Genomic DNA, 11235 nt, shown 5'->3' with positions numbered 1-11235 from the left:
AACACGGTTCTTCTTTTCTAGTAGCACTTTATTTGCTCAAAAATAGCATATTTACAATCCATCTGATTCAAGCTGCATTTCTGTGTCTTTCTCCCTCAGTTGCAGCTGCGCAACTAAGCTGCTTTCACTTTTCACTCAGCTCACAGCATTCCAAGCTGCTTTCGTCACGTCCTGGCTTACTTCCCTTGTAAGCGCCTCCTCTCAGCCTCGAGACACAGAAGGTTAACCCTTCACTACACCCAACAGGACGAGATGGTTGGACAGTGTTCTCGAAGCTACCAGCATGAGTTTGACCAAACTGCGGGAGGCAGTGGAAGACAGGAGTGCCTGGTGTGCTCTGGTCCATGGGGTCATGAAGAGTCGGGCATCAAGTGTAACAAAAGAGATATTTACATTTCCCTATTTCCCAGCCAAGTTAATCACACCCCTTTGTCTTCATCTGGATTTGTTCTTTCTGGAATGTCTACCTGTCTGGCACTCAGGCATCAGGATGCAAGGAATTATCACTCAGGCAGAGGGGCTGCTGAGTAGCTGAGCTCACATGTCTATATGAATTTCTGAAGTTTTCCCTGTGAACCAGTACAGCAGATAGATACATTTATCAGTGAATTGCTACATTTGGTATCGTGCAGGAAAGGCCCTTTGAATAGATAGGAAGAAACTGTGATGAAGTGTTCTGTGGGGACAAATCACAAAAGTCCCAAAAGTGATTGTGCTGATTTTGGTAGTGGGCTGCATGTGCATGTTATCTGCTGGAGGGGCAACTCCCCCCAACCTATACAAAAATTCCTGCAACACACCCACAATAAATCAGGCTATTGTTCTTCCGCGAAGGATCATCCAGCCAGTGGAGGGAGGGCTGGGAAAATATCTGCCTCCACTTTTTATCCAGAGCACCATCTCTTAGTTGTGGCTATTACAAGCTAGCTTATTGTTTGAGGTGCCGGTGAGCTCACGTCCGTGGCCAGCTAAGGCCATTGTCTTCCAAAGAAAACTTGTCCTACCGGTTCCTTTTCTCCTGGATCAGAGGTTTTCAGCCTTTTTGAATCCATGGCTCCCTTGACCAACTGCCTTCTTTCTGCAGCACCCCTGTGGGGCTCAGGAGCCCAGTTACGTCGCCCCTCGCCTGCAGAGCTGGCAGCCCCTCAACCCCTTTTTGAACATCCTCTCTTGCGGAGTGTTCCCTGTGGTAGGAATTTTGAGGTCTTAGATACATGGTAATGTTCATAAACACATAGGCTCTGGTTACAGAGTTCATTTTTTCACATTCAAACTCTGCCTGGCATAAGTCACCACAAATGACCCCGTTGTGGAAACTGAAAAGGGGAAACTATTCTGAACCTGAGTGGGAAACTTTGAGCTTTGGGTTTTTGAGAAGTCACTAGCAGGCTGGCAGCCTTTGACTCAGATTAGCCAGAGTTCCTACAGTTTTGCTTGGCACGCTCTTCACTATAGGCAAATGACTTTTAAAAAATAAATTAAAAAAACCCAACACAACCCATTCATCAAGTGTGGGAAAAGGAAACTGAGAAATCGTTTTTGTTTTGTAACATTTTACTGTGCCAGGCAAATTCTCGGTGCATCCAGGCACAGAACTTTTATTGCTGATCTAGAGGCATGTAATTTTGCTTTCCTTATTAGGTGCTCTTCAGTTGGCAGGTGCACTGCAGCCAGAATGAGAAATCCTTGCAACTTATTGCAGATCCTAGCTGGGGAAGGGTTGGAGCTCAACGGTAGAGCGTCTGGCAAGTTCCACTCATCTATGGCAGGTCTTTGGAGAAGACAGCCCTGCAGGAAACCCTGGACAAAGTGCTGCCTGCCAGTGTCAAGACTGCTAAGGTAGATGGTCAGACACAATACAAGGCAGTTGGAGGATGGATGGCAGCTAACAGATTGAGGCTGAATTCTGACAGGACAGAAGTACTGTTTTGGGGGGACAGGAGGTGGGCTGGTGTGGAGGACTCCCTGGTCCTGAATGGGGTAACTGTGCCCCTGAAGGACTAGGTGCACAGCCTGGGAGTCATTCTGGACTCACAGCTGTCCATGGAGGCACAGGTCAATTCTGTGTCCAGGGCAGCTGTTTACCAGCTCCATCTGGTGCAAAGGATGAGACCCTACCTGCCCGCAGACCATCTCGCCAGAGTGGTGCATGCTCTGGTTATCTCCCGCTTAGACTACTGCAATGCGCTCTACGTGGGGCTACCTTTGAAGGTTGACGCAAAAACTGCAATTAATTCAGAATGCGGCACCCAGACTGGTGAGTGGGAGTGGCCGCCGAGACCATATAACACTGGTCCTGAGAGACCTGCATTGGTTCCCAGTACATTTCCAAACACAATTCAAAGTGTTGGTGCCGACCTTTAAAGCCCTAAATGGCCTCGGTCCAGTATACCTGAAGGAGCGTCTCCACCCCCATCGTTCTGGTCCAGCTCTGAGGGCCTTCTGGCGGTTCCCTCCCTGCGAGAAGTGAGGTTACAGGGAACCAGGCAGAGGGCCTTCTCGGTGGTGGCGCCTGCCCTGTGGAACGCCCTCCCAACAGATGTAAAAGAAATAAACAATTATCTGGCTTTTAAAAGACATCTGAAGGCAGCCCTGTTTAGGAAAGTTTTTAATGTTTGATGCTGTATTGTGTTTTTAATATTCGGTTAGTATAAATTCTTCTTCTTCTTCTTCTTCTTCTTCTTCTTCTTCTTCTTCTTCTATAAGGTAGCTTTGTATTTTCCTATGATTAAGGTTGGCAACTATTGTCCACTTCTGAGTCTGACTCTTGCTTGATTCTTCTGGAAACCAAACTGAAGAGAATGATGCTTTCCCCGATTCCATGAAAAGCACCACCTGTTTGGTTTTTTGTTTTTTTTTAATCAATTGGCAGTCTTGCCAGTGACGTGTGTGTTCATGGTGGCGAAGGCATGCAAATGAGCAGCCACAGCTACAAAGGCTGTATTTTTAAAAAAGCTCTTGAGGATTTGTGGGCTGCATTAACAGAAGTGAAGTGTCCCGATCGATGGAAGGAATAGACCCACTCTATTCTGCCTTGGTCAGACCACACCTGGAATTCTGGGTCCAGTTCTGGGCACCACAGTTTAAGAAGGATGTTGACAAGCTGGAATGTGTGCAGAGGAGGGAAACCAAGATGAAAACCAAGCCTTATGAGGAATGGTTGAAGGAGCTGGGTATGTTTAGCCTGGATAAAAAAGGAGACTGAGAGGAGATATGATAGCCATCTTCAAATATCTCAAGGGCTCTCACATGGAAGAGGGAGCAAGCTTGTTTTCTCCTGCTCTGGAGGGTGGGACTCAGAACAATGGCTTCAAGTTACAAGAAAGGAGATTCCGACAAAACATCAGGAAGAACCTTCTAACAGTAAGAGCTGTTCGACAGGGGAATGGTCTCCCTCGAGAGGTGGTGGACTTGTCGGGATGCGCCCAAGGAAACGGGGGCAATTTGCAGGCCCCCAGCTGGCTCCAGACCACCAGCCGGTAGCTGGGTGATCTCCGGTCCTTGACACAGCATGAAACAGTGACCTGCAGCTTCAGAACTCTTCAGGAGTTGGAGCACACTCTAATCAGCAGAGTAAATAACTCTTCGCAATGGAAAGGCAGAAAGAGGCATATGTAAAGTGTATTTGCGGGTGGCGCTGTGGGTTAAACCACAGAGCCTAGGACTTGCCGATCAGAAGGTCAGCGGTTCGAATCCCCATGACGGGGTGAGCTCCCATTGCTCGGTCCCTGCTGTTGCCAACCTAGCAGTTCGAAAGCACGTCAAAGTGCAAGTAGATAAATAGGTACCGCTCCTGTGGGAAGGTAAATGGCGTTTCCGTGCGCTGCTCTGGTTCGCCAGAAGTGGCTTAGTCATGCTGGCCACATGACCCAGAAGCTGTACGCCGGCTCCCTCGGCCAGTAAAGTGAGATGAGCGCCGCAACCCCAGAGTCGTCCGCGACTGGACCTAATGGTCAGGGGTCCCTTTACCTTTAAAGCGTATTTACAAGCAGTTTATTCAGGACAAAGGAAAAACATGACTCTCCCCTTTCATGTCCAAGCAAGCAGCTAAAGCAAAAGCTATACACAAACCGAAGTTCCCAGCAAGCTGTGTTGGACTGTAAACAGACATGTGACATACAACAATTCCACACGCCTGTTCTTAAGGTGGAACGGAACATCGATATCCTAACAGGACTCTCCTTCCTTGGATGTTTTTCAGCAGAGGTTGGATGGCCATCTGTCATGCATGCTTTAGCTGAGATTCCTGCACTACAGGGGGTTGGACTAGATGACCCTTGGTGTCCCTTCCAACTGTATGATGCTTTGGTTTGCTTTTGTGGAAAAATACAGCGCTGAGAATAATTTTGTCTTTTCCTGGTAATGGGTTGCTATGCAAAGGTGTTAGAATGGGAGTTTCCCCACATCCACTCCTAACGCACTGTTCTCTGCCCGAAAGCCCTGACCAATAAGAAAACACTCAACATCCTCACCCTTTTTGCAGCTGGCCATGACAAATACTGTATCTGATTGTGCTTGTCACCCTACCAGTTCAGGGTCAAGATAAGGCGGAAGACTTGAGAAGAATCGAGTCTGGCCATAAATATCTGGTCACCAGCTTTCAACTCATCTGGGCACTTTCTCACAAAATCGGCGACAGAAGCTGGCCAGGGAGTTTTATCCCACAAGCAGTTTGATAACGCCTTTACAGTAAAAGGAGCGTTGCCTAACCTTGAGAAATCCCTGCATCAGAAGAAGAAAAAGCACATTCTAATTTGGGCACCCACATAGATTGGAAACTGTATTCAAACAACAGCTGGAGGAAGTTAATCAGGGGCTAGATAGCCTGCTATCGTTTTCCTTTGGGAACCGTATTTAAGAAGTCAATCTCAGGGTTGCACGTTGCTTATATTCTTGTGCCCTGCCTGGAGGAGAACAAGTCAACCGATACAAGTGTCAGCCTTCCAGAAGGTAAAGGATTACTATTTGAAAATGATTTACAGATGGCATTTAACTCCAAATAGGCTTGCTAAGATGTATATGACTGAATTAGATAATTGCTGGAGTTGCAAAGAGGTGTAGGGACTGTTCTTTCATATGTGGTGGACTTGTAAAAGGGTAAAAGGGTATTGGGGAATGATCCATAACGAATTGAAAAAAAGATGTTTAAAAGTACTCTCCCCCCAAAAACCAGAGTCCTTTTTGTTGGGGATAATTCAGACTGAAATTTGCAGGTGTCAAAAAAGGTTATTTATGTATGCCACTACTGTGGCCCATGTTTTGTTAGCCCCAAAATGGAAAACGAGCGAGGTCCCAACCAAAGAAGAATGGCAGCTTAAGTTGACAGAATATGCGCAGCTTGCAGACTTAACATAGAATAAGAGAACAAGAAGAACATAGGTTTAGAGAAGATTGGAAAACATTTATTGAATATATGGGAAAGAACTGTGTACAGCTGAAAACGCTGGCAGCATTAAGATAAATTCAACAATGTAAATAAGTTATGATGGATGTAACAATGGAATACTGAAAGGTATAGTTTCTGTAAAATATGCAGGGGTTTATGATATGTAAAATGAACCATGTAAAGGGAAGAAGGGAAGTCATTGATATTTCAAGGATGTAAAAATGAGTACTTTAAACTGTAAAACAGAAAATTTAATAAAAATTATATACACAAAGCAATTTTCTTCTCTATTAAAACAATTTCCTTCTTCCGCTCTCCCGTTTTTTAAAGATGATTTTTACTGAATTTTTTATGATAAAAAAACCCACATAAAAACGAACGGGACACAGGCTTGATTTGAAACTTGGTGCAGCTTGCAAATGAGCAGAAAGAAGGAAACAGTCAAACAGTCATGGAGAAGATAACAGAACCATAGAATGGAATACAGTTGTACCTTGGATCTCAAATGCCTTGGCTCCTAAACAAATTGGCTCCTGAACAATCAAAACCCGGAAGTGAGTGTTCCAGTTTTCGAACGATTTTCAGAAGCCGAATGTCCAGTGTGGCTTCTGCAGCTTCTGATTGGCTGCAGGAACTTCCTGCAGCCAATCAGAAGCTGTGCTTTGGTTTCTGAACGTTTTGGAAGTCAAACGGACTTCTGGAACGGATTCCGTTCGGCTTCCAAGGTACGACTATAATGGAATTGTAGAGTTGGAAGGGACCCTGAGGATTATGTATAGTTCAACCCCCTGTAATGCTGGAATACGCAGGTGTCCCGTATGGGAATCAAACCTGTTACCTTGGTTTTATCAGCGCCACGCTATAACCAACTGAGCTATCCAGACGCAGCAATATAGAAGGCCAACAAAGCTAATTTATAGATTTAAAGCTAAAGGCAAAAAATGTCTAGGCGGAGATCTGAATGAAGGACTGCTCCCTGTTGTTGTAAAATGAGTTTGACCAATGGAAACCAAATAACTGCAAATGATCTTTTAGATTTAACCCCTCTATGTTGTCTCTTGCGCTTCGTAACTTTCTGCAAATGCTAACTGACCTATCTTATTCCAGCATCCCTTTAGAGAATGAAGTGAGACTGAGCTCTCCAACGCTGGGCGAATTCCAGCCTCGCTGCTGTTGCTAGGTGGATGATTAGATCTTTAAATGAGGCATTTTGCATGGTTTCTGGGTCTGGAGGAGCACTCTGTTCTTAAGAAATAAATAAATCACCTGACTAAGCAGAGGGATGTGCAGTGGAGATTAGGGTGGGGAGGGCGGAATTCAGCTCACTTTGCATTTAGACCTGGTTCTGCCGCACTTCCCGAAACACCGTGGGAACCAGAACACAGCTCTCCTTCATAAATCACATTTCCCCTGATTTTGCAATGCTGTGCTCCAGCTAAGCAATGTTCCCAAAACTGCCTATGTGAAAGTTTGCATTAAAAATCTGAATGCATAAAGTGAAGATAACAACACACAAAATGTGTTATATTAGAAGAAACAGCTTGCAAAATATGCACGCTTAAATAAATGTGTTTATTTAGAAGAAATTAGCACTAAAGTTCCTGCAGAAAATGTGGGGACCTGAATTTAAGATTGGAGAAATGGAGAGACTTGAAGTTATCGGATCCTTCCCTCCCTAGGTGGGAGGAAATGAGATCCATTGTGGGCTAGTGGTTAGAGCAGGTGTGGGGAAAAGACAACTTCTGATAGCCCTGGCCGTTGGCTGTGCTTGCTGGTGCTAATGGGAGTTGTAGTTCAGCGATATCTGGAGTGCCAAGTGTTCCCTAAACCTAGGTTAGTGTGTTAGACTCCTAAGGGGTTGTTTCCAGCTAATGAAACTATGCATTTAAACAAGCGTCTCTCCAAACAGCCACTCAGTTTTGAGGAGCCTGCACAATGCTGCCGATTCTCCTCCTCGTTGCGGTGTGCCAGCTGAACTCGCCAGGGAGCGCCGAGGTGGTGACCTCTTTTGAAGACGTCTGCCCCCAGTTTTTCTTCAGAGGAACCCCTCCGAGTATCGGGCTGGCTCCCCCGCGCCCGGCTCGGATTTGCCAGCGGTACAAAAACCAGTATCGTTTTGCCACTCTGTACGACCGAGACAACCGCATCCCGGTGTTCTCTGCGTACATCTACAACCCTGGGCAGGCGAAGAGGCCGAACACATGGAGGATTGAACCCCAGGTAAGAGGTCTGAGCAGACAAGAGCCGCTGCTTTAAACTCAGTGTCCCCACCTGCGTTCAAGTATGTTTCTCAGCACAATTCACAGCTGGGGAGCCAGCTGTGGTGTAGCGGTTAAGAGCGGTGGACTCGTAATTCAAAGTGTTGGTGCTGACCTTTAAAGCCTCGGCCCGGTATATCTGAAGGAGCATCTCCACCCCCATCGTTCAGCCCGGACACTGAGGTCCAGCACCGAGGGCCTTCTGGCAGTGGCGTAGCGTGGGTTGTCAGCACCCGTGGCAAGGCAAGTAATTTGCGCCCCCTAACCCGCATGCCTGGCACCCCCCCCCACAGTGGGCGGCGACCCGGCGGCTCGGATCGGATTCGCACAGCCAGCACTGCAGAGAGAGAGAGTGAGTGTAGGGGCAGAGAGCTGCGAGTGCGAGCGCCCCCCCCAGATGTTGCGCCCGGTGCGGCCGGCCCCCCCTGCACCCCCCACGCTACGCCACTGCCTTCTGGCGGTTCCCTCCCTGCGAGAAGTGAGGTTACAGGGAACCAGGCAGAGGGCCTTCTCGGTAGTGGCGCCCGCCCTGTGGAACGCCCTCCCATCAGATGCCAAGGAAATAAACAACTACAGTGGTACCTCAGGTTAAGAACTTAGTTCGTTCTGGAGGTCTGATCTTAACCTGAAACTGTCCTTAACGTGAGGTACCACTTCAGCTAATGGGGCCTCCTGCTGCCGCCGCACAATTTCTGTTCTCATCCTGAAGCAAAGTTCTTAACCCGAGGTACTATTTCTGGGCTAGCACAGTCTGTAACCTGAAGCGTCTGTAACCTGAGGTACCACTGTATCTGACTTTTAGAAGGCACCTGCTTAGGGAAGTTTCTAATGTTTGATGTTTTATTGTGCTTTTAATATTCTGTTGGGGGGTGCCCAGAGTGACTGGGGAAACCCAGCTAGATGGGCAGGGTATAAATATATTTATTATTATTATTATTATTAGAAGTAGTAGTAGTAGTAGTATTCAGCCTGCCTATTTGGGAGGGAATTCAGACATTGCAAAATGCCTAAGTTCCTGAGGAAACCCTGATCCGGGGAGGCATTGCACCCCAACACATCTTACTGCTGAAAGTGGGGAGAGACTAGCGAGATGGTTGAAGGCAGTGTTCGGCGGGGGGGGGGGGCAGGTTTGTCTTCTCATTTACTCCCTTTGTCTTCTCAGTGTGGTGTAGTGGTTAAGAGTGATAGACTCACATCAAACAATTGTTATCCCTCACTTTCCAGGGCATTTTCCTTACCACAAAAAAATGTTCTTGGAGAGGGTGGAAGCGTGTTTCTTGCATAGAGCACCAAATCCAAAGTAATTGGGCAATCTCAATTTACTGGTATGGGATCAAATCCCACACAGGAATTTTGGATTCATTGGTGGGGCTTGCTTCCAAGTAAACATTCCAAGTAAAGATGGGGAGATGGGCTAGATCCAGAAGGGGGAGCCAGTGTGGTGTAGTGGTTAAGAGCGGTGGACTCGTAATCTGGTGAACCGGGTTCGCTTCCCCGCTCCTCCTCATGCAGCTGCTGGGTGACCTTGGGCCAGTCACACTTCTCTGAAGTCTCTCAGCCCCACTCACCCCACAGAGTGTTTGTTGTGGGGGAGGAAGGGAAAAGGAGATTGTTAGCCGCTTTGAGACTCCTTCAGGTAGTGATAAAGCACGATATCAAATCCAAACTCCTCCTCCTCTTCTTCTTCTTCTTCCTTGCTTGCACCCCTGTCTCTCTTTTTCCTAAAGCTCTTGGATTTAGCACTGCCGCCCGAAATGGAAACGGAAGGATCCCTCCTGCAGGAAGGTGATGACATGCAGGAAGCACTTAAAGGCAGCCAGGCCGTTTTGCTAGATTACAAAAACCTGACCGATTTCAACAGGGGTCACCTTAACCCCAATGGCCACCAGCCCGACCGGGACGCCAAGACTTCCACCTTCACGTTGACCAACATTGTGCCGCAGTACATCAAGCTGAACGGCGGGGCCTGGAACCACTATGAGCAGTCGACGATGGCAAGCAAGACCGAAGGATGCAAGGAAACCTTTGCCGTGGTGGGCGCAGTGCCAGGGGATAGCTTCATTGCCAAAGGGAGGGTCAACAAGCCCAGCCATGTATGGTCTGCAGCCTGCTGTGTCATAGACAACAATCACCTGAGATCTTGGGCCATAATTGCCCGGAATGACGAAAACGCAGTGCAGACTCTCACTCTGGGGCAGTTGGAGGAGAAGCTGGCAGAGTTGTATAACCAGAGTCACATCTCTCTATTTGATAGTGATTGTCCCCGGGAATAAAGCCTTGTTCACTGAGACATCCTGCATGAAACTAATGATTTTAAAGTATACGTTATGTTAGTCACATGTTATGTTAGTCACAAGGTTTGACCTTAAGTACAAGGTTTTTTATTATTATTCTGTAAGTAGTCAGCCTGGTTTTTTTCTTTGGCAATCACTCATAGCTGAGTAAGATTGTCTTCCATTAACACAGTTTTAACAGTGAGTCCGAAAGTGACTGTGGAGGCCAATTCTGGATCCACACGTCCTTCCACAGTGGGGACATAGGTTTCTGGGTGGGAGCTGATCCCGGTGAGGGTTTGCCAAGCGTGCCTTCCTCTTAGCACGTTTCTTCCTTGCGTCCTGAGTTCGAGCATCTTCAAAGCTCATGACATCTTTGGCAAAGGCTGTTCTCCAATTGGAGCGCTCACAGGCAAGTGTTTCCCAGTTGTCGGTGTTTATAACATTCGATTGGGAGCCACCCAGAGTGGCTGGGAAAACTCAGCCAGATGGGCGGGGTATAAATAATAAATTATTATTATTATTATTATTATTATTATTATTATACTACATTTTTTTTAGATTTGCCTTGAAACAGTCTTTAAACCTCTTTTGTCAAACCACCAGCATTACGCTTTCCATTTTTAAGTTCGGAATAGAGTAGTTGTTGCAGAAGATGATAATCAGGCATCCGAACAACATGACCAGTCCAACGCAGCTGATGTTGAAGAATCATTGCTTCGAGACTGGTGATCTTCGCTTCTTCCAGTACACTTCTGGCATTAGTTTGCCTGTCAGCCTGGTGCTGCTGATCCATATCAGGAAGCTGGTATAGAGGGGAGGGGAGCTTTAAACATTTGCCCCCGCTGTGTTTCTAATCCGGATCCTGCCATGGTTCCATTTGCCTCTCAGTTCAGGAATATTTTTGTACACACAGAAGCTCCAATGCACAAGCAGCACATATTAAATTTTTGAAACAATTTTTTTTATTGATGCTTTGTTGATACAATGAGAAAAGAGGGGGGAGAGAAAGAAAGAGAAAATAAAATGAAGGGGGGGGGGACACCTTGGGCAGAGCAAACAAGTGCAGTAGCTACAGGCCAGCCATAGCAACATTGGAGGTGTGTACAGACATGCACACACCCTGTTGGTCCATCCAGACCACCAAGAGGTGTCTGAAGAGTTCAAGGTTACATTCCAGCCAGACAAAAGCAGCCAAGGAGGGTGACAGTGAGAGGTGTGACCTGGGAAGGAGGGGTCATAGTCTGGGGAGAGTCCTAGGGGCTGGATAGGAAAGCCTGAAAGGGCACATTTGGGGCGAAGGCCTCCCCACCACTAG

General features: G+C 47.0%; 1 protein-coding gene across 2 annotated transcripts; it reads left to right on the top strand.

Moving 5' to 3' along the window:
* The first annotated feature begins 1599 nt into the window (after positions 1 to 1599).
* LOC308486415 (endonuclease domain-containing 1 protein-like) lies at positions 1600 to 9934 on the top strand. Of its 2 annotated transcripts, none has more exons than XM_081023249.1 (3): positions 1600 to 1839; positions 7296 to 7606; positions 9372 to 9934. In XM_081023249.1, the coding sequence occupies exons 2-3, from the start codon at positions 7322 to 7324 to the stop codon at positions 9915 to 9917; spliced, it is 831 nt and encodes a 276-aa protein (XP_080879375.1). In that variant the 5' UTR covers positions 1600 to 1839; positions 7296 to 7321; the 3' UTR covers positions 9918 to 9934. The 2 variants fall into 2 exon arrangements, with proteins under 2 accessions (XP_080879375.1, XP_080879374.1); XM_081023248.1 differs by lacking the exon at positions 1600 to 1839 and adding an exon at positions 4328 to 4950.
* The last annotated feature ends 1301 nt before the right edge of the window (positions 9935 to 11235 follow it).

Source organism: Podarcis pityusensis, assembly GCF_964106645.2.
Source record: "Podarcis pityusensis genome assembly, chromosome: 10".
NCBI lineage: Eukaryota > Metazoa > Chordata > Lepidosauria > Squamata > Lacertidae > Podarcis > Podarcis pityusensis.
This window is presented reverse-complemented; position numbering and strand designations above follow the sequence as displayed.